Raw genomic sequence first — 21,587 nt, forward strand, 5'->3', positions numbered from 1 at the left:
CGAACCCCGCCCCCCCCCCCCCCCCCCCCCCCTCCTCGTCGTCGTTCGAGCGAAAGCGCCCCCGCCGTATCCGACCCACCCTCCACGCGCGCTCCCATCCCTGACGACCGTCCCCGCCACGTCCCCGTCGTTCCCGTCCGCCCCCGGCAGGTCCCGTTCGGGTACACGAGGCAGGACGTCATCTTAATCGGCGTCGGCGTCACCGCCCTCGGGTTCGCGCTCTACTACGGCCTCCAAGCGAAGGGCGTGTCCGCGATCTGGGCGGGGAACATCGTTCAGCTCACGTTCGTCGGCGGGCTGACGGTGGCCTGGGTCGGGTCCTACGTCGGGCGAGTCATGAACAAGGACATGACGTACGTGAAGCAGCTGAAGGACTACGAGGACGCGGTGATGGCGAAGCGTTTGGAGGAGCTCCCGGAGGCGGAGCTGGAGAAGATGATGGAGGAGATCAGCAAGCTCGATCCCAAGTGAAGAAGAGACGAGACGGGAGGGACGGCGAGCGACACATCGACGGGAAGCGTTCTTTTTGGACGATTCGATTGTATAAAGCGCGCGCGCGACAGCACGGTACCGCATCGCGACGCGCCTCCTATCACAGTCGTTCTACTAAAGAAAGTCCCCCCCACGCGCGCGCGACTCTTCTCGCCGCGTGCGCGCGTCGCGCAGCTTCACGGCGGCGGTCCCGGTCCGTACCCTCCCCCTCCCGCGCCGGCGGCGCGCTCCCTCCTCTCGCGCTCCGCGAAAGCCGCGCGGTCCTCCGCGTCCCTCGATATCCTCGCGCTCACCGCCGGCATCGCGCGCCTGTCGAGAAACGGGTACTCTCCGATCCACTCGTTCGTGCGCGGGAAGTACGCCTCGCGCACCGCGTCGAACGTCGCGAAGTAGCTCTCGTCGGACCCGACGACCATGTGCACCTCGTCGCCCTCGCGCACGCCGACGTGCGAACGCTTCAACGGCGTCCTGAGGGTCGTTCCATACGAGCGAATGTCGGGGTGGAGTTGAAAGGCGTCAGATGGAGTTGAAAGGCGCCGATGGCGGGGATTGAAAGCGAGGGGTGGGCGGAGATATGCGCCGGGCAAAGTCCTTAAGGATCGGCGTTCACCACGCCGACGCGGTCGTATGGGGACCAGTGTATAGAACGCGCCTGAGCGTCACGCGCGCGCCGCTCGCGTCGCCGACGACGAGTTCCAGCGCCCACGCCGTCGCGCCCGCGCCGTCTCTCCCCCTTCCCCCTCCCACTCCTCCTCCTCCTCCTCCGCGCGTCATCGCGTCGTAGTACCCGGACGATGGCCCCATCTCACGCGGGGTCGCGCGCAGGACGCGCGCGCGCCACATCCCGAGCCGTCGGCTTCGCCTCGCCGCGGAGTTGCGCCGCGCCGCGAGCGCGACGGGGGCCCAGAGGAAAAACGTCGCCGCCGGCACGGCGAGGAGCGCGGTGACGTTGACGGTCGCGACGAGGCCGAGGAGGGAGACGCCGACGCGCTGCGTCGCGGTCTCCGCGCCGCCCCAGAAGTACGCGTACTGCTCCCCGGTCGCGCCGATGGGGAGGAGGGACTGAATCTCGCGCTGCGTCAGGAGCGTCACGTCCGGGGGCGGGCCGTTGCCGTTCGCGCGCGCGCGGCCTTCGTCGCGGGGGTAGTACGACGCGTCGTCGAAGCCTCCTCCTCGCGGTCGCGGCGGTCTGTCGTACGCGTACGCGTCGTCCTCGTACGTCGGCGCGTAGCCGCGTCGTCCAAACGCGTCGTCGCGCGCGTCCCGTCCGTCGTCGCGCGCGTCATCCCATCCGTCGTCGCGGTAGCCGTAATCGTCGTCGTCGACCCGCGCGTCGGATCTGACGACCCGCGTCGCGCGTCGAGGACGGAGCGTCGCGCGTCTCGGCGCGCTCGTGCCCGCGCGACGGTGCGTGCTCGCGCGGTCGTGGCGCGGCGGCCGCGGGACCTCCGGGCGGCGGCCCGCGACGGCGGCGGCGCTCGCCATCGTTGTGGCATCCAAATGCATTTTGTCGGCGGGTAAAAACCTGAAACAGAAAGTTAGTTCGCGGCTAACGGCACTCCACCGAGCGCGCGGACGCGACCGCCGCGATGATGCTCCTGCGCCTCGCGAAGCGCTTCGGGCCGTCGCCGCGAGCGTTCTCCCCAATCGCGTCCGCTCGTCCCCGCGTCGACGCGACGGCGTCGGCGTCGACGTCGACGTCCTCGTCGTCCCCGCCATCATCCTCCCTCGAGGTCGGGAACGTCTTCACGGAACGACGCGCGTTCACCGCGGAGGACGTCCTCATGTTCGCGTCCGTGACGAATGACGCGAACCCCATTCACGTCGACGGCGCGGCCGCCGCCGCCGCGGGGTTCGCGGGCGGCGCGGTCGTGCACGGGATGCTCGTCGCGTCGATGTTCGGGGGGGTCATCGGCACGCGATTCCCCGGCGCGGTGTACGCGTCGCAGACGTTGACGTTTCGCGCGCCAGTGACGGTCGGCGAGCGCGTGCTCGCGGAGGTGGAGGTGACGAGGGTGGGGGAGAGCCGCGTCGCGTTCGCGACGAGGGTGCGGAAGGAGGGCGAGGGGGGGGAACTCGCGGTGGACGGCACCGCGATGGCGTTCATGAGAGACGCCGGCGCGCGCGGCGGCGAGTAGCGCGCGCGGAATAGACGACGAGAGAGCTAGTCACGGTCCGCCGCATCACTTCCGCGAGAGCGACGCGAACGTGCTATCCAAGTTGGACCCCCCGCCGCCGCGTCCGCCGGGTTTCTTCTTCTCCGTCTTCCCGCCGCCCAACCCGAACCGCGACGCGAACGACCTCGGCGCGTCCTCGGACGGCGGCGCTCCCGTCCTCCCTCCCCCGCGGGACCCCCCCCTCCCGCTCGTCGCGACCGCGTCCCCGAGGCGCTCCTTCGTGCGCTCCCACCGCCGATCTCGAGACTCGTCCGAGCGCGTCCTGTTCCCTAATAATCCGACGCGATCGTTTGACTCGATGTCGTCCGCCGCGCCCGAGCCCGAGTCGTCGCTCCCGGTCCCGATGTCGCGCTTCCTCAAGTCGTAGTAGTACGGACATCCCGCGCCGACGACGCCGTGGCCCTCCACGGCGGCGAACGACGCGCGCTCCCTCTCCACGACCCTTCGGCCCTCGCTGACGTGGAGGTCCATCTCGAGGTCTTTATCGTCGCTCTCGAACGTGTACTTATCCCCGAGCTTCGCGCCTCTGAACCCGGGGAGGCACGAGCAGCACGACGCCGTGAGCTTGTCGAAAAAGCCAAACAAAATCGCGGCGCAGTACACCCCGAGAACCATCGGGAAATACGCCGCGAAGTGCTGCGCCGCGACGGGGACGTTCTCGTACATCTTAGACGTGAACGTCGTCTCTCGTCCCGTCTCTTGAAGCGAGTGCACGAGCATGATGAAGTTCAGAGACAGCGGCGCGGAGTACCGACACGTCAGCGCCGCGTTCAAGAGGAGCGAAAACGAATCCGTGTGCCGCGGGACGAGCTGATAAAACGAAAACATTCCGAGTCGGAACAGCGAGTACTGCGCGCAGTAGACCATGTACCCCAGCGGGATCATCACCGCGACGTGGATGCCGCCCTCGGACCCGGACGACGCCGCGGTCCTGACCAGAGCGCTGAACGGGGAGACGTCCGAGAGGTTCATCGCCTGCGTCGTCCACATCGTGCACTCGGACCAGACCACGAGCGCTGAGAACACGCCGAATAAGACCGACGCGACGCGCAGCGCGAGCGGCTGCGCGCGGCACTTCCACCACCACTCGATCTTCTCCGCCGTCTCGCCAAACTTCGTGTTCCGCGGCGGGCGAAACGGCGACCGAAACCGCGCTTCGCCGCCGCCGCCGCCGCCGCCCATCAAGCACGACTTGCCGTCGATCGCCGCCGCCGTGGCCACAGCCTCCGCCTCCAACGCCTGCATCACGCACGTCGCGTACTGCGCCGCGGTCCTCCGATACACCCTCAAGCACCGGTGCAGCGCCCTGCGGAGCCGCACCAGGTCCTTGATCTCGTCGTAATCGTAATCGAGAAAGTCGTCCTCCTCCTCCGGAGCCGTCTCGTCCTCGTACGCGCCCGCCGACGCCAACGCGTCCGACGCCGACGCGAAGACGCTCGCCTTCGGCGTCTCGTTCGCGATCGTCTTCATCGCCCACCTGAGCGGGTGCAGCCTGGGCATCACCTCCTGCGTCGTCTCGCTCGCGCGCGTGATCTTGCGGAGCTTGTGGTGCGCGTTCTTGAGCGCCTCCGCGGCGACGCCGACGCGTCGCGCGGCGCGTCGCGGCCGCGTCTCGACGTCTGCGCTCCGCCACATGCTCCGCGGGATCTCGACCAGGCCGTACCCTAACAGGAACACCCCGGTGACGATGCCGAACATGTTGGAGACGACGATGCCGAACCCGCTCAGACCCGCGGTCGTGAGCGTGCCGTACGCCACGAGGATCACGACGCCGAAGACGATCACGGAGAGGATGACGCCGTAGAAGATCAAATTTTCCCGCAGCGACGTCTTCAGCCGTCCGATCACGCTGAAGTCCGCGGCGTCCTCGTACATCTGGTGTATCGGCAGCAAGAACCACGTGAGCGCGAACGTCGTCCAGTACGTCAGGTCCCACAGCATCCCCAGGTGCGGGTGCGGCTCGTTCTTCATCGTCGCCGCGACGTCCGCGGGGACGAGCGCGAGGACGGCGAGAGCGAACGTCCACGAGTTAGAGTCACCCGCACAAAAAAACAATCAGACACGCACACGCCCGAGTAGTTTGTCAAGTCATAACGCGAGCGATATAAGACGTGGGGAGCCCGACGCGGTAGATAAGAGGCGGGACGGTGTAATTTGAGTGATGCAGACGGAACAGACTGATGATCGAAGTTCTGGGTCCAGCCGATCCCGAGGGCCACGCAGCCGGTGCGACGATTCAGGGAAGGAGACAGGGAAGTTTCGGTCGACCTGACTGACAGCTGTCGCTCGCGATCTCGTGATTTTCGGACCGACACGGCAGGGAAACGCTTTCTGAGCCGTCTCACGCGAGCGTCCATCAGCACTCCGCGCGCGCCACCCCACCGCACGCGCTGAGTAGAGATTCTCAAGGCAGCGAAGACTGGGACTCCGAAGGTGCGCACACGGCTTCAGAGCGCGTTTCGCTCGACACGCGCGCGCTCGTGTCCGGTTCGTTCCCTCTCTCGCGGAAAATGAGCAATCGCATCTCTCGCGGCAGCGCACTTTTCGCGAGATGCCGATGGTTCGGGCGCGACGACGCACGGCCGACTCCGGGCTCGCTCGGGAACATCCACATCGCCCTCGCTCGCGCGTGTTTCGATTTCTGCGCGACGTGTTTCGGTCCCGCGACACGTTTCAGGCGTTTTTAACCGCTCGCGCGGGCTCGCGACGGGCGCAGTCCGGAGCCTTCCGCGAGTCCGGAACTTGAGAAAGTTTTTTCCTCCTGCGTTCGTCCTCTCTCAGATCCTCGCTCCGCGACAAGGGACGACCGCGCGCGCGTCGCGGCGACGTGCACGACGAAGACGCGCACCTCGCGGACGTTCGTGAGCTTCCATTAGCACCTGCCCGTGGACGGCGTGGACGGTGTGGACGGCGCGGACAGGCAGGAGCCCGCCCGCGGTGAAAGTTAGGCACCCGAGTTCGAGTTCGCACAGCTGGCATCTCCCGACGCGCGATGGCGGCCGCTCGAGCAGCCGGTCGTCTCAGTCGACGTCTCGGAGCGGCGCTCCGTGACACCGCGATGAACGCCGCTCGTGACTTCACGCGCATGGGCTCGAGCCGAGCTCAGAAGGCGACGGCTGTCAAGCCGTCCCCGTGCATCCTCCGCGCGCCGAAGAGAACTCCGACGTCGACGTCGGCGACGCCCGCGCCGACGCTCGCGCCGACGCCCGCGCCGACGCCTGCGCCGACGCCCCGGTACATCCTCCGCGCGTCGACGAGAACGCAGACGTCTACGTCGGCGACGCCCGCGGCGACGCCCGCGGCGACGCCTGCGGCGACGCGCGCGGTCGCGCAGCAGCCCGTCTCCTCGCGCACGCGATCGGGGGGTCGCGGCGGAGGCGGAGGCGCTGGTTTCGACGCGGACCCTGCGGAGTTCATGACTCTCGCGTGCAACGCCGTCCTGTCCCGCCTACGCGACGATGGCGTCGGTCGCGACGACTCCGCGCCTCCTCCGCGGGCGATGAGGCGCCTCGCGGTCGAGTCGACGAGCGAGCTTCCTCCTCCGTCGCGGAGATCGTCGCCGCCGCTGCAGCCGTCCGCGCTCGTCGTCACACCCGCGGCGCCGATGACGTCCGCGACGCCGCGGCCGTCCGTAGCGAGGACGCCGTCCGCGGCGAGAAAGGCAGTGACGCGCGGTGCCCACTCGGTGGTTCAGGACATGCACAGCGTCGAAACTCGCAACTACGAGGCGGGCAAAGTGGCTCGGCAGCAGCGTAAATCCCTCGATGAACGCAGGCGTGACGATGCTGCCGCCGAGGAAACTCGCGCGGCGAATGCCGCGCGAGATGCCGCGGAGCGGGAGGCGTTCAAGCTGAGATACGAAACCATCGACGAACTGCGCGCGGCGGCGGTCAAAGCGGTCCAGATGTCCGATGACGAGTGCGTCAGAGACATCAAAGCAGAGCACGACGCGATGGTCGCCGCCGCGAAGAAACGCGCGGCTGACGAGGCCAAGGATGAAGCCTCCCGATCGGTTCCCAAGCCCGCAGAACTGAAGAGACGCATACTCACGCCCGAGGAGCGCGCCCGCGTCGACAAGATCGACGCGCCGTGGCGCGGCGTCGCGAAGGCGTACCTCGAGCACGACTGGCCGCTGCCGTTCTGGTTCTCCGCCGGCGCGCTCGCGCAGGGCAACGAGACGCTCGAGCTCATCGTCGAACAGTACGAAATCGACACCATGGACGAGCTCGGGCACTGGTTCGGCGCGATGTGCAGCGACGCATACTTCGAGGCTAAATCTGGCCGCTTTACGCTTCAGACGACAAATCGCGAGTACGCCGATCTTCAACGCGCCAACCTCCACAACGTGCAGTGGAGGACCACAACCAGACCTGGCGCCGAGATGGAGTCCGACTTCATCGAGAAATTCGAAGCCACGTGTTCGAACGGAGCAAAGTCTTGGAAGTACGCCATCACGACCACGCCCGTCGGCGACAAGAAGCTCCAGGAGAAGTTCTACACGAATCGTCGCGGCAAAAAGGTCATCCTCCCCAAGGACCTCGAGGACGACCCGCTGTTCCCGCTCGCGCTTACCGCCACGCCGGCGTGGATGGACGCGACAGTCGCCGGCGACGGGTCGCTGCGTGAAGGAATTTTCTCCCTCGCGGTCTGCGACTTCACGCCCCGCGAGCTGGACTGGTTCATCAACATCCTCGCCCGCCCGAGATGGAGAGACGGCACCGACACGGTCGTCCACGGCGCGTTCCCGGTGGCGAGGAGGAAGAAAGGGCGGAAAGGCCAGTACACGCTCGACATGACCGAAAAGTCTCTCAAAGACGCTGGGTACGCGCCGCGCTTCGGCAGCGGGACCCGCACGCACGGCATCCGCGTGAAGGAGTTCATCTACACCGCGGCTCTTCCGGTAACCCGCGCGTACCCGCACAAAGGCGTCTTCTTTCCCGACAACGACCTCTGCAGTGCCGCGGGCGCGTGGCGATCCCGCGGCGAGTCGTTCACCCACATCATCGTCGACGGGGTCATCCGCGGATTCAGCCTCGAGGAGTTGCAAGCCGAACTTCTGCGTGCGACGGGGTTGAACTTCACGGATGAAAACCTCTTCGGGATCATCACCATGCCGCGGCTCCCCCCGGGCGAAAGTTCGGGAAGAAAGAAAGAGCTCGGAAAGCATCATGGCTTGGGTTTGCCCTTCCCACCGCGGCGGACGTGCGACAAGACCGGGAACTCGGACCACGTCAAGCACACGATACACGACGTGAACGCGGCGAACGTGATCATCGGCATCGTTCGCACGGGAGGCCGCAACGCGGTACTGCACGGCGGCTTGGCTTGCGGCGGTGAAGATTCCGTCAAGCATTTCATCAAGATGCGCGGCGCCATGTACGAGGAGTACGGGTACATCTTCGACGCCAAGCAAGGGCTGTGCATCTTCCCCGGGGGCACGATCGACCGGGACACCACCAAGCTGCTCACGCAGGAAGTGTTAGACGCCCAGGAACGGTACCACAAAGGCTGCGTCGAGAACGGCAAGTTCACTCCGCCGGAGCTCCTCCCTCACCGCACCGATGCACAGCTCAAAGTGCAATTCGCGCCACTGCTCGAGGAGAAGCTCGAGGTGCGCGCGCTGATCGTGAAGCTCCAGGGTTGGCGCATGGAGTTGAGACGCACAGCCAGCAGCAATTGGGCAAGATCCTACTTCATCTACACCGATCCCGGCACCGGCACTGTCAAGAAGGAGACCCCGGACCTGAACAGCGCCATGAAGTGGATCGTCGTTAACCAACCGGAGAACGCGCAACAGCTCAAGGATTTGCTCACCAAGTACCAGCCGGAGATCAAGAAGCAGTTTGAGAGGACAGCGACAGCGACAGCGACGGCGACGGCGACAGCGACAGTGCTGATCGTGAAGCTCCAGGGTTGGCGCATGGAGTTGAGACGCACAGCCAGCAGCAACCAGGCAAGATCAAAGTACTTCATCTACACCGATCCCGGCACCGGCACTGTCAAGAAGGAGACCCGGGACCTGAACAGCGCCATCAAGTGGATCGTCGTTAACCAGCCGGAGAACGCGCAGAAGTTCAAGGACTCGCTCACCAAGTACCAGCCGGAGATCAAGAAGCAGTTTGAGTGGACAGCGACAGCGACAGCGACGGCGACAGCGACAGTGCCAGTGCCCGCGGGCGGTGCGGAGGGAGATGGAGATGATGCCGAGGGTGCTCGGGATGAAGACGAGATCGCCTTGACGCAGTCAAAGAAGAAACGCAAGACGAAGCGATGAAATAGCAGAGTAAATCGCGACGATGTCGCGAGATAGCGTCGTCAATCTGACGGAACCGGCGGAAACGAACACGTAGCCCTAGACCATGATGATATGTAACGAAAACGAACGAAGATACGGGGAAGGGAGGGGATCCCTACCACCCCGAACGCGACGGGATCCACTTCAAGACGGAACCGCCCGAGGATAGCCGTTTCATTCGCCTCATACTCAACGGCCGCGTCCTCGGGGAGAACCGGACGCTGGCGGAGTGCGGCGTCCCGCAGGGGATGCTCGTGACGTGTCACCTCGTCGTGCGACCGAAGATTGAATCGGCGAGCGGGAAACACGGCGCCGGCGGCGGGAAGGGGGGCGCGCCGGCGCCGGGTGGCGCGGGGAGCGGCTGCTGCGTCATCTCGTGAGCGCGGTGCGGTGCGGCGCGGTGATGTCGCGAGAGACTGACGCGCGGCGGGCGGCGGCGGCGGCGGGCGGTCGGTCAGAGCTTTCGTATCTGTGGTAGGTGCACAGCTGTAATCAACGCGAACGCGAGTCGCGGTTCCGTTACTTAGCCACACACAGAGTGTCCTCGCGACGCGACGACGCGCGAAGTCCTCGAGAGAGACGCGGCGTCGTTCAGTCGCGCGTCGCGGGGACCGGCGTGCGTACGACGTACGGTAACTTAAAGCTCGCGTTTGCATTCCGATTTTTGTCTCCGTCGAAGGATCCGCCGCGCCGCCGCCGACGCGTCGACGCGTTTAATACACGACGGATCCGCCGACGATCTTCCACGCCCTAACCCCCCCCCGCTCCTCCGTCCGCCGCAACTCGTACCGAGCCCGGTACGTGCTCTCGTACTTGTCGTCCTCCGACGTCCGCGCGCGGTCCTTCAACACCGCCACCTCCGTCAGCGTCGCCTCCACCATGACGCGCGTCGGCGACACGATCTCCACGGAGTCCACCACGAGATCGTTCAGCTGGTACTCCCACGCCCACCCGTGCGCGCGGACGTCCTCCGCGCGCGTCAGCCACTGCTGCAGCATCGGGCCCTCCAGGCACTGCTCGAGCGGTCGCAGGTTATGCGCGACGCCGAGCGCCTGCGCCTTGGCCGATTGCCACCGTCGGACGATCTTCTCCGCCACGTCAGCGGTCACCTCCGGCGCGGCGCCGCGAGGGATCGCGCCGCCGACGCCGTCGAGCACGTTCGTCGTCGCCGCCGCGAATTGGATGCCGAGCTCGCGGATCGTCGTCGCGGGGCTCACCTTGGGTTTTGTCGCGGCGGCGGAGGCGGCGGAGGCGCCGGGGCTCGAACCGCCGCGGTACGACGCGCGGCCGCCGAAGAGCTCGCCGCCGGACATCCCCGCCGCGAGCAACGTCGCGCCGACGACGACCGCGCCGCCGACGGCGACGTTCGACGCCGTCGGGTGGCTTCGCAGCGTCCCGACGACCGATCTGTCGCCTGAGACGCCCGCGCGCAGACCCGGGACGGTGCTCCCGCGGAACGCCGCGGCGACGTCGTCCGCGACGCGCGCCGCCGAACTCGCCGTCGACGACGTCAACGCGAGGAGTTTCAACAGCGCCGGCGACGTCTCGAGCCTGTCCACATAACGCGTCACCGCGACGTTCTCGAACCACGTCTCCACGGTCGGCGGCGCCGTCTTCGCGGTGTCGCGGAAGGAGACGAACGCGACGTCCGCGATCCACCGGTCAACGAGCGCGCACAGACCCTCCGCGGGATCGCCCGACGGCGAGTGCTCGACGACGAAGGTCTCCACCTGCGGATCCGCGAGACCTAAACCTCTCTGCTCGAACCCCAAACCGAGCGTGTACAGCGCCTCCTCGACGCTCCCGAGGAGGACCTGGCACACCGCTTTCTCGACGGCGACGCTCTCCGGCGGCGGCGGCGGCACCTCGGACGCGAACACGCCCGGCGCGTTCGCCTGCGCGGCGATCGCGTCGTCGTATTCGCGCGCGCTTCGCTCGTACTCCGCCGCGTCCTCGAGCTGTTGGAACATCTCCCCGGCGTCGTAAATCATCTGCGGCTTGACATCCTTCATCCCCGCGACGACGAGCGCGAGCGCGGCGCCGTAGACCTCGTCCGCCTCGGGCGCCACCTCGTCGGGCGCCTCCACGAACATCTTCGCCGTCTCCGCCGCGGTGAGATGCCGGTTCACCTGATGAGGGTCGAGGGTCCACCAATCGGGGTGGCGTTCAAAGGCGTCAGTGGCGGAGTTGTGAGGCGTCGAGGTGTGTTGTCGGGATTGAAAGCGAGGGGTGATGGGCGGAGAGAAAGTCCTTAAGGAATGAAGTTCACAACGCGAACGGGGTCGTACGGGGACCAGTGTGCAATAAATAGAACGCGCCTCCGCGACGTACGCGGCGCGATCCATGAGCGCGGCGTCGCCCTGCGCCCACACGACCGTCCGCAGCGCGCGCAGCCCTTCCTTGCGGTCCGCGACGCGGTCCAGCGGCAGCGCGAGGAGCTCGATGACGTACGCGGGCGCGAGCTCGATCAGCGTGCGCTTGATCGTGTCTTGGAGCTCGCGCGAGAACCCGGAGCCGGCTTCCGCGATCAAGATGGACGACGCGATGTCGAGGAGCTCGCATCCCTCGCCGACGCGCGGCGGCGACGACGTCAGCGCGACGTGAGACAGCTCGCAGTGCGCGAGCGCCGCGGAGAGCGTGATGTCGCGACGCGCCGCCTTCGACTTCACCGCCGCGAGGCAGCGCGGCGCGTACTCGATCACGCTCTCGTGCTCGCCCGCCTCTTGCATGAGCGCGAGCGCGCCGGCGAGCTGCGACGTCGGCACGGGCGTGAGGCGCCCCGCTTTCAGGTCGCCCTCGTGCTCCGTCCGCAGCGCGCTGTCGCTGAGGACCTGCGTGGCGGCGTCGACGAGGTCCGCGCGCGCGGCGAGGCACGCGTCGCTGAAGCCGTCCACGAGCTCGCGCGACATCGCGGCGGCGTACGAAGCCTCGATCGTCGCCGGGATCGCGCGCGCGGGGGAGAGGTTCAGGAAGGAGAAGAAGGATATCGGTATGTTCACGGTGGGCTCGTCGTCGAACTCGCCGTCATCGCCGAGCTCGTCGTACGCCGCGGGCTCGGACGTCGCGTACTCCGCGACGGTCGTCGCGCCGTCTTCGGAGGACGCGGCGCGCGCGATCGCGCGCGATGCCGAGGACGTCGTCGATCCTTCGAGCCATCGTTTTTGAACCGTCGACGACGCGCGACGACGCGCGGCGGGGTGCTTCGCGAGCGCGCGCGGACGCGCGATCGCGCGGGTTTGGAACGCCGCGACGCGTGCGGGCATGGCCGCGGACGCCATCGTAGATCGCGAGGGTGAACTCGCGATGCGCGTTCGCGGGCGACGCGCGAGCTCCGGTGGCGATCTTTGGCGTCAATCCGGTTTTTTTAGAGGCGTTCAAACGCCGCGGGTCGCTCGTCGATGCCATCGTGGCAGCCGCGGGGCGAATCTCGCGAGCGCGATCCTCCGGTCTCGATCGCGGGTCAAACTGACCGGGTGTCCGAAACTTCATCGCGCGAGATTCATCGACGTTGAAACCACCCTGTGTTTTCGAAATCAATCTGCAGTCTACAACTAACTCAAACGAATGTCGCGCCCGACAGGGAACTTTCCACCTCGCGTCTTCTCGCGCGTCACATCCGTCTGTCCGTCACTTCTTCTCCGCGCCGCCGCCGCCGCCGCCGCCGCCGCCGCTCGCGCGCGCCCTCAGCACCTTCACCGCCGCGTCGACGTCGCGCTTCGTCGGCGCCCTCCCCGCGAGGTCCGAATCCCCGCCGAAGCGGTCCACCATCGCCATCAGCTTCGTCGCCGCGGAGATCTCTCTGTACTTTTCCAACGCGCGCGCCAACGCCGCGGCGTCCACGCCAGCCTTGGCCGCCTCGTTCACGTCCAACGCGCTCGCCACCGCCGCGACCTCGCCGTTTCCTCCGCTGGAAGACGATGACGACGACGACGCGTTCGACGACGACATGAGCTCGACGAACGCCCTCGGGGCGAAGAGCGCGTCGCGCAGCCGCCCGCGGCCCTCCGCGAACCCGCCGCCGCCGCCGGCTGCGTCGCCGCGTTTCTTCGTCGGCGAGACGATCGACGCCGAGGACAGGATGCCCTGCATCGCGTCCGCGAGCGACTCTAACGCTTCGAGGTCGTGCGTTAACCCGACCACGCCGAAGATCGTGAACTTCCGGACGCCGCCGTCGACGCGCGTCAGCGGCGCGAGCGCGGACGCGGACGCGGCGCGGAGCGCCGCGCGCGCGAGCGCGCCCGCAGCCGCCGGCGGAAGCGACGTCGAAGCGAACCGCAGGATACCGTCGAGGTACACGACGACGCCGGAGATGGTCTCCGACGCCGTCGTCGGCGGCGACGGCGGGTCCCAGTCCGCCGCCGCGGACGACGACGTCATGAGCTCGTCCACGCGCCGCGCGACGATGGCGTTCAGCGTCGCCGTCGCCGACGCGGCGAGCGATTCAAACGGCGCCCATTTTTTGTTACCATCCGCCGTCGTCTCGCGCGCGACGACGACGCCGCCGTCGTCGCCGGTGAACGCCGCCACCGCGGCCGATGCCGCCGATCGCTCCCACGCGACGCACCGCTCGTTCAGATGCGCGGCGTCGGTCGCGAGCTGCATCGCGTGCATCTCTTTGAGACCGCGCGTGGACACGACGGGCTCGAGGGTGAACCGCGCGAACGCGTCGACGCCGCGCCGCGTCGCGTCCCTCGCCGCGCGGACAATCTCGATCGCCGACGCGTCGTCGTCGCGTCGCGCACCGGGTAATCCCACCCGTCGTTTCGAATCTTTCGAATCTTTCGAATTCCCCGCGCCCCCGCCGACGAACGTCCCGACGTCGCTCGCGAACGCCGTCAACAGCCGGTCCGCGTCAGCCGCCATCGCGGAGTAATTCGCGCCGTCGATCGGATACAGACGTTCGATCGCCGGGCCGAGCGCCGCGTGCGCGGCGCGCGCGTCGTTGGACGACAGCTCCACGCGCCGCGCGCCCGCCGTCTCCGACGCGCGACGCAGCGCGTCCGCGGCGTCGACGAACCCGCGCGCGAGGAGCGCGTCGGACGCGGCCGCGAAGCGCGCGCGCGTGCGAGCGACGACGCGGACGTCTGACGCGACGTGAACGACGCGCGTCGCCGCCGCCGCCGCGTCCTCGCACGCCTTGGTCGCGACGGCTCGAGACGCGTCCGCGCCGCCGAGGAGTCCGGGAATGGCGTCGTCGACGATGGCGTTGACGACGAAGTGGCCGACGAGGTCGACGATGCCCTTCTCGTTGATGTCTCTGAGGTGGTCGTTCGGGGAGTCGTACGCGCCCGTGCTCGACGTGTTCGCGCTCGCGTACCTGTCGATCGGGGGGGGTTAGGGTTAGGGTTTAGGGGGGGAAGAGCGACGACGGCGAGGAAAGGAAAGCGAAGCAGTCGGTCGGGCGAAAACGAAAACGCACGCCGTCGCCCACACGCCCGTCTCGCCGCCGAGGTCCGCTTTCAGTTGCATCGCGCGGTCTCGTTGGAACTTGCGGTAGAACTCTTCCGAGACGTGCATCCGCGCGAAGAGCCGGTCCGCGCGGAGTAACGGCACGACGTCGAGCGTTACCGCAGCGGCGGCGGCGGCGCTCTCCTTTCCTCCGCGCGCGTCCGCGTTCGAATCGACCGCCGCCGGCGGGACGACGCGTCGCTTCTCGAGATCGGCCACCTCCCCGGCGAAGTCGATCCTCCGCTTGATCGGCGTGTGCTCGCCGTCGCCCGCGCTCCCCGCGGGGACCGGCGCGCCGCCTCCGCCCCCGGCCGCCGACTCCGCCGACTCCGCCGCCGCCGCCGCCGCGTCGTTCGATCGCCGCGCCCTCTCCGCCGCCGCCTTCCTCGCGTCCTCCGCCTTCGCGCGCGCCGCGGCGACGGACGCGTCGACGACCTTCCGCACCGCCGCGACGTCCCCCGAGTCCGCCGCCGCCACCGCCGCTCGTCGCCGCGTCCACGTCGCGTCGTCCCTCTCGTTCCTCGCGAGAAACGCGTCCACCACCTCCTGGACGCCGCCGCCGGGCATCGAACCGGCGACGTCCTCGAGCTCGCGCAGGCCCAGGCTTCTTGCCGCGTCGCGCGCGCGCGCGAGCCACTCCGTCGCGGAGACGACGCCCGCGCGCGCGATCGCGTCTCGCGCGCCGTACGTCCCGCCGTGCACGCTCTTCTCCAACACGCCGCACGGCAGCCCCGGGAGGTGCTTCTGCTCGAGGTCTTCCACGCGTCGCAGCGCGCGAAAGAGCCGGCCCTCGCGCGCTTCCTCGCCGCATCGCTGCGCGCACTCGAGCGCGAGTTGGCACCGCGCGACGGCGTCGGCGGCTTCCTTCGCGCGCTTCGCGACCGCGCGAGAGACGCTCAGCGCCTCGTACGTCTCCACCAGCGGCGTCGTCGCCGCTCGGAGGGATTCGTTCTGCGCCGCGGACGCTCTCCCGAGCGCCGCGGAGGAGCTCGACACGCCGTCGAGCTCGCCCATGGCGGCGGCGAAGTCGCCGTAGTGCCGCTCGCACGTCGACTCCACCTCTTTCGCCTTCTCCGCCGCGACGGCTCGCATGGCGTCGAGCGCGAGCGCGACGTCGGCGCCCTGCGCGAGCGCGAACCGCACGAGCGCGATGGCGTCCGCGTCGCGTTCGCCGCGTTCGCCGCCGCGTTCGCCGCCGCCCTCGCTCGATCTCGATCGTTCTCTCTCTCTCTCGATCGACCGCAGCGTCGCGAGGACGCCCGCGCGCATCGCGGCCGCGCGCTCCGCCTTCGCTTTCTCGCGCGCGGCGCGTCGTCGGTCGCGGATGATCCTCGCGGACGACCGTCGCTCGCCGTCGTCGTCGTCGTCGTCGCCCGCGTCGCCGTTCGCGCTGAGCGTCGCGGCGGCAGCCTCCGCGGCCCATCGCTCCGTGGCGTCGTCCTCGTCCTCGTCCTCCTCCTCCTCCTCCTCCTCGCTCTCGTCGGTGAAGGCTTCGAACTCGCTGTCGCTGTCGTCGCGTTGCCGCGCCGCGCGTCCTCCTCCTCCTCCTCCTCCTCCTCCTCCTCCTCCTCGCTCGCCCTTCCTCGCCTCGTACGCGAGCGCGGTCTGCACGATCTGCCTCCACACCTCGCGCGAGAACCCGCCCGCCATCTCGTACACGGGATCGCTCGGGTCGTCCCAGTCGATCTCGTCGTCGTTCGCGGCGACGAGCGACTCCGCCGCGAGCGAGCCGATCTGCGCGCATCGAATCGCCTCCGCCATCGCGGACGGACGGCGAGCGAGACGCCGCCCCGGAGCAGCGCGCGCGCGCGCGGGCGGACTGCGCGGTGCGGCGACCGATGGTGGTTTTTCGAAGCAACAACCGAGAATCTCAGCAGGTGCGTTCTATGGTAAAGTTTTTCACCCACCGCTCGGTTTCAACATTTGATCGCTCTCCCTTTCAACTGACCGATGAACTGTTTTTGTATGGAACGACCCTCATCAGTTTCTGGACGTCGTCCTCATCACGACCGTTCGAAGCGTCGCGTCGCGTCGTCGTGCCTCCTCGGCTGCCGCGCGCGCCGCAGAGCGCGAACGCGCGCCGCACGCCCGCGCGGATCCCGAGGAGGCCGCCCGCCGCGCGCGCGAGGTCGCCGGCGTCGGCGCGCGCGTCCACGTCGCGGCCGCGTCGCCGCCGTCGTCGACGACGCGGCGAGCGCCGAGGCGTCGGATTCGTAATAAACTAAAGGCTGCACGCGCGCCCGAGCGGAAGTAGGCGCGTGCCCACCCGCATCAGATCCAACAGATCCGACGCCCGCGATGGACGGCGCGCTCGACCCGACGGGGTACCGCGCGGTGACGAAACGCCGCGTCCTCGTCGACATGCTCGGCGCGATCCCCGGTGAGTGGAAGATCTTCGTCCTCGACGCCGTCACCACGCGCGTCGTCTCGAGCGCGTGCGGCATGAGCGAACTCACCGAGGCGGGCGTGTCGCTCGTGGAGAACGCGGCGCTGACGCGAGAGCCGCAGCCCAAGTCGGACGCGGTGTACTTCCTGAGCCCCACCGCGGAGAGCGTCGGGGCGCTGATCGACGACTTCAAGCACGCGAAGCGGCCGACGTATCGCCGCGCGTTCGTCTACTTCTCGTCGTCGCTCTCGCCAAACCTCCTCGCGGCGATCAAAAAGTGCAAACCGCTGTTGCAAGCGCTCGGCGGGCTGGCGGAGGTGCGTTCTCATCACACTGGTCCCCATACGACCGCGTCGGCGTGGTGAACGCCGTTCCTTAAGGACTTTGCCCGGCGCATCTCTCCGCCTACCCCTCCCTTTCAATCCCCGCCCTCGGCGCCTTTCAACTCCAACTGACGCCTTTCAACTCCGCCCCGACGTCGCTTTGTATGGAACGACCCTGAGTTCAACATGGAGTACCAGGCGAAAGACGCGCGGTGCTTCACGACCGGGCAGCCGAGGACGCTGCGCGCGTTCTTCGACCCGGCGTCGAGGACGACGACGACCGGGAGTGGGAGCGTCTCTTCGTTCAACGAACAGGCGCACGTCGCGGCGACGCGTCTCTCCACGCTGCTGGCGGCGCTCGGAGAGGTGCGATTTCATCACACTGGTCCCCGTACGACCGCGTCGGCGTGGTGAACGCCGTTCCTTAAGGACTTTCTCTCCCGGCGCATCTCTCCGCCCAGGGTCCCTCGCTTTCAATCCCCGTCCTCGACGCCTTTCAACCTTTCAACTCCGCTTCTGACGCCTTTCAACCTCACCCCGACGTTCGCTAGTTCCCCGCGATTCGATACGCGGCGCACGACGCCGCCGGGAAGCCCGGCGCGGCGGCCGCGGTCGCGCAGCGCGTCCACCGCGCGATGCTGACGCTCCAATCCAAGCCCGGGCAGAGCTCCATCCCGGACGCGCCGACGTGCGACGTGTTGATCGTCGACCGCGCCGTCGACGTGGTCGCGCCCGTCGTTCACGAGTTCACGTACGAGGCGATGGTGCACGACTTGCTTCCGGTGTCCAAGCAAGGCGCGTACAAGTACGCGATTCAGACCAACGCGGGCGCGCAGAACAAGGAGGCGGTGTTAGGGGACGGCGACCCGCTGTGGACGGAGCTGAGGTACGAGCACATCGCGCCGGTGTTGAACGCGCTCGCGGTCAAGGCGAAGGAATTTAGCGACATCGGAGAGAGCGCGCGGCTGACGGGGGAGGTGCGTTCTATACACTGGTTCCCATACGACCGCGTTCGCGTGGTGAACGCCGATCCTTAAGGACTTTGCCCGGCGCATCTCTCCGCCCACTCCTCGGTTTCAACCCCCGTCCTCGACGCCTTTCAACTCCGTCTGACGCCTTTGAACTCCACCCCGACATTCGCTCGTATGGACCCTCGACCCTGAGGCGAGCACGGGGAAGATCAAAAAGGTTGTCGAAAACCTTCCGCGGTTCCTCGAGGCGCAGAGCAAGCTCAGCGTGCACACGTCGATCGCGGCGCGGATTAATCACCAGCTGAGAAACGCGGGCTTGAGCGACGTCGGACGGTTAGAGGAGGCGGTGATCTTCGGTCAGGCGACGAGCAAGGACATCGTGACGCTGCTGAACGAGTTTCGCGCTGGCGGCAAGGGCGACGGAAGCGACCTAGATCAGGCGATCAAACTCCGCCTGCTGTTGCTGTACGCCGCGTCGCACCCGGAGAAGTTCGACGACGCGGAGCGGACGCGATGGAGCAAGGCGACCGGGCTGACGACGGAGCAGCTCAAGTGCATCGGCTGCTTGGAGTTTTTAGGCGCGCGGACGGAGAAGAGGAAGGGCGTCGGCGGAAAGATGGCGTCGTTCAAGACGAAAAAGACGAAGCGTCCGACGGTGCACGAGCGCCGGTCCGAGTGGGATCTGAACCGTTTCTTGCCGACGATTCATATCCTCGCGAAGGCGCTCGATGCGCAAACGCTCGCTCCGGATGCGTTTCCCGCGCTCGGAGGGTTAGTCGCGTCGCCGCGCGCGGGCGACGACGACGGCGGCGACGTCTTCGACGGAGGAAAAAATCCCTTCGCGGCGACGACGGCGGCGACGGCGACCAAGCCGACGAAGCACGCCGTCGGCGCCGTGACGCACAACCCGATCGCGTCCGCGCCGAAGACGCCCGGGAAGTCCATGCGCACGCGCCCCGGCGGACGCTCCGCGTCGCAGCGATCGTTCGGGAGCGCGGAGGAGCTCGGCGACCTGACCGGCGGCGTCGCCGGGCATCGCCGCGCCGGCAGCTCCGCGGCGGGCGGGAGCGGCGGCGCCGGCGTCGGCGGTTCGATCCCCGGCGTCGGCGGCGACGAGCCGCAGCACCGCCGCACGGGCTCGATCGCGAAGCGGTGCGCGAAGCAGCCGCGACTGTTCGTGTTCGTCGTCGGCGGCGTCACGCGCGGGGAGACGAGAGAGGCGGAGGTGCTGTCCGAGACGTTGGGACGGGAGGTGGTCGTCGGCGGGACGGACGTGATGACTCCGGAGGAGTTCGTGAACGAGCTGGCGTCGCTCGGCGGCGGCGGCGGGCTGGGGGCGATCGCGCGCGACGCGGAGGACGTCGAGATTGATCTGGACGACTTGGACCTCGGGGATCTGTCGCCGTGATGAGACGCGAGCGCGCGCGGAGGCGTAGTAGAGCGGGTTTTGTGATGGAACAGAGAGAACAGACGAACCGAACGCGCTCGTCTCTTCCGAGGAAAACGAGCGCGGGGACGTGGTTTTCAAAGTCGAGCCGCGCCGCCGCCCGCGGTCGCAGTTCTTCGCGCGCGAACGCGATGCCGCAGTCCAGGAAGAAGGCGAAGTCCGCCGCGAAGAAGAGGGCGAAGACGGAGGCCGCGGCGAGCGGCGCGGGGGGAGACGCGCTTTCGCTCGAGTTCGTCCGCGCGTTGACACGCGCGGACGCGGAGACGGGGGCGAACCTGTCGGGCGAGAGTCTGGCGAACGAGTTGACGCGGCTGACCTTGGCCGCGGCGGAATACTTGGAAGCGACCAGGAAGGTTAAAGACTCGGTCAGGGCGGACTTTGGAGAGCTCAATGCGGCGTGCGCGAGCGCGGAGGAGAAGGACGCGCTGGCGGCTGAGTTCGAGGCGAGGATAGGGAAGGACCTTAGAATAACGGCGGAGTTCATCGCGGAGTTCAACAAGATAAAAAATATAGTGAGGGGGACGAAGAAGGAGACCGCGGCGGTAGACGCCGCAATAAAGAAGATTGACGAGATGGTGGAAGAGGTCGAGGACAGAATGAAGGAGGTGCTCGATCAAGTCAAGAAGGAGATGAACGATCACATCGAGAAGGAGAGCGCGGAGACGACCGAGGCTGCGAACGCCGCGTCCACGCTCGGCGGCGACTCCGGCGGTATTCCTTCGGAGAGCGCGACGCCCGCGGAACTCGCGAGGCGCGCCACGGACGGCTGCGGCGCGTCCGCGTTCGAGCTCGCCTTGCGCTCCCAGCAAGGGACCGGGGGCATCAGCGAGTACGATAGGTGGTTAAAGAGGAGCTGCGACCTCAGCCACGCCCCCGCGCTCGTGTACGCGGGCAGGCTCAAATTACAAACTGCCCGGATCCCGCTGCAGGACATTCTTAATATCGATGGAATCTCTCCTGAGCTTGAGAGCACGCGCGCCCACCTGCTGAGTTCGGCGGCGGAGAACTTTGCGAGGGCTGTCGAGCAAGGCAACGCCGAAGCTGAGGTTTTGCTCGCGACAGCCTACCTAGACGGTTCGGGTGTCGAGGAAAACGCGACGAAGTCGGCTGAGCTGAATCGATCGGCGGCGGAGAAAGGAAATGCCGTAGCGCAAGTCCGAGTGTCCCGCGGTCACTTGCACGGCAATAATGGCTTCGAGAAGGACTTCGTGAAGTACGAGCACTGGCTCAGGAAAGCCACCGCCAACGAAGTTGATGAAGATAAACTTGGAGATGCCCTAACAGCTCTCGGACTAAAAGATGCCCTCGCACACCTAAAAATGCTGAGAATATCGAAATCGAAGACTCTCAACGCCATCGCCCAAGCTTCCGGCTTTGTTATCAGCAGCGAAGCCAAGGTCGCGTTCGTTTTGGGACCGCTGCCCGAGCACATGGGGGCGAGGGATGTTATTCACCACATGGCGCTGTGTTTTCTCCACGGCGTGTGCGGCCTCGAGAAGAGCGTTCGACTCGCGAAAGACATGCTGAAAATGTCAGTGATGAATAGGGCCGAATACGACACCGACGACGACATTGCCGCGCAGAAGGCGCTCCTGAAGCAAATCCGTCGCTGCTCCGGGTGCGGCAAGTACGCGTACTGGACGTGCAAGCTTTGTCGCGGCGTGCGGTACTGCTCGCGGAGGTGCCAGAAGTGGCACTGGAAACACGGCGACGGCGAGCCGCACAAGACGCACTGCCCGCGCGTGGTGACGACGATACCCGAAGGTTCGACCATACTGGTGAAAACTTGAGAAAGGCAGCTGGTTTTGGGGCCGCACGCCACTTGAAATACGACGTAACGACACCTCCGCATCACACCGCTGCGCATCACGCGCTCCTCCCCTCCTCGCCCTTCCTCCCTCCTTCTGCGTCGTCGCCGTCGTCGTCGTGAAAGAAAAAAAAATTACACGCTGAACCGCAAAAAAAGTTTACCGCGAAAACCAAACGCCTCGTCGTCCTCCGTCTCTCATCACTTCCCGCCGCGCGTCGTCGTCGGGCATGTTCGCGGT

At 67.3% G+C, this 21,587-nt stretch overlaps 7 protein-coding genes across 7 annotated transcripts in view; 3 read left to right on the top strand and 4 right to left on the bottom strand.

Moving 5' to 3' along the window:
• Positions 1–471, top strand: part of MICPUCDRAFT_60880 (uncharacterized protein) — a gene marked incomplete at both ends in the record, with an annotated part of 867 nt that extends 396 nt beyond the window's left edge. The window contains one exon of the mRNA XM_003060981.1: positions 151–471. Coding sequence (XP_003061027.1) covers positions 151–471 — 321 coding nt within the window. The remainder of the gene's footprint in view (positions 1–150) is intronic.
• A 197-nt stretch (positions 472–668) lies between these two features.
• Positions 669–908, bottom strand: MICPUCDRAFT_60881 (uncharacterized protein; the record flags this gene model as incomplete). Its single annotated transcript, XM_003061246.1, has 1 exon — positions 669–908. The coding sequence occupies one exon, from the start codon at positions 906–908 to the stop codon at positions 669–671; it is 240 nt and encodes a 79-aa protein (XP_003061292.1).
• Positions 909–1,098: 190 nt separating this feature from the next.
• MICPUCDRAFT_48143 (uncharacterized protein) lies at positions 1,099–5,663 on the bottom strand (the record flags this gene model as incomplete). The annotated part of the gene is made up of 2 exons (XM_003061247.1): positions 2,680–5,663; positions 1,099–2,017 (listed from the first exon to the last, which is right to left on the bottom strand). The coding sequence occupies exons 1-2, from the start codon at positions 4,638–4,640 to the stop codon at positions 1,099–1,101; spliced, it is 2,880 nt and encodes a 959-aa protein (XP_003061293.1). The 5' UTR covers positions 4,641–5,663.
• On the top strand, positions 5,662–8,943 carry MICPUCDRAFT_41403 (uncharacterized protein; the record flags this gene model as incomplete). The annotated part of the gene is made up of 1 exon (XM_003060982.1): positions 5,662–8,943. One exon carries the CDS (start codon positions 5,662–5,664, stop codon positions 8,941–8,943), a length of 3,282 nt encoding a protein of 1,093 aa, XP_003061028.1.
• Positions 8,944–9,943: 1,000 nt separating this feature from the next.
• Positions 9,944–12,242, bottom strand: MICPUCDRAFT_63551 (uncharacterized protein; the record flags this gene model as incomplete). The annotated part of the gene is made up of 2 exons (XM_003061248.1): positions 9,944–11,093; positions 11,283–12,242. Coding segments are annotated over 2 exons (2,110 nt in total), but the record flags the coding sequence as incomplete, so codon positions are not given.
• A 349-nt stretch (positions 12,243–12,591) lies between these two features.
• MICPUCDRAFT_48146 (uncharacterized protein) lies at positions 12,592–16,173 on the bottom strand (the record flags this gene model as incomplete). The annotated part of the gene is made up of 2 exons (XM_003061249.1): positions 12,592–14,281; positions 14,384–16,173. 2 exons carry the CDS (start codon positions 16,171–16,173, stop codon positions 12,592–12,594), a joined length of 3,480 nt encoding a protein of 1,159 aa, XP_003061295.1.
• Positions 16,174–16,773: 600 nt separating this feature from the next.
• On the top strand, positions 16,774–20,022 carry MICPUCDRAFT_35077 (uncharacterized protein; the record flags this gene model as incomplete). Its single annotated transcript, XM_003060983.1, has 5 exons — positions 16,774–17,115; positions 17,302–17,487; positions 17,673–18,098; positions 18,286–18,987; positions 19,210–20,022. 5 exons carry the CDS (start codon positions 16,774–16,776, stop codon positions 19,498–19,500), a joined length of 1,947 nt encoding a protein of 648 aa, XP_003061029.1. The 3' UTR covers positions 19,501–20,022.
• Between the last annotated feature and the right edge of the window lie 1,565 nt (positions 20,023–21,587).

Source organism: Micromonas pusilla (genome assembly GCF_000151265.4).
Source record: "Micromonas pusilla CCMP1545 genomic scaffold MICPUCscaffold_9, whole genome shotgun sequence".
NCBI lineage: Eukaryota > Viridiplantae > Chlorophyta > Mamiellophyceae > Mamiellales > Mamiellaceae > Micromonas > Micromonas pusilla.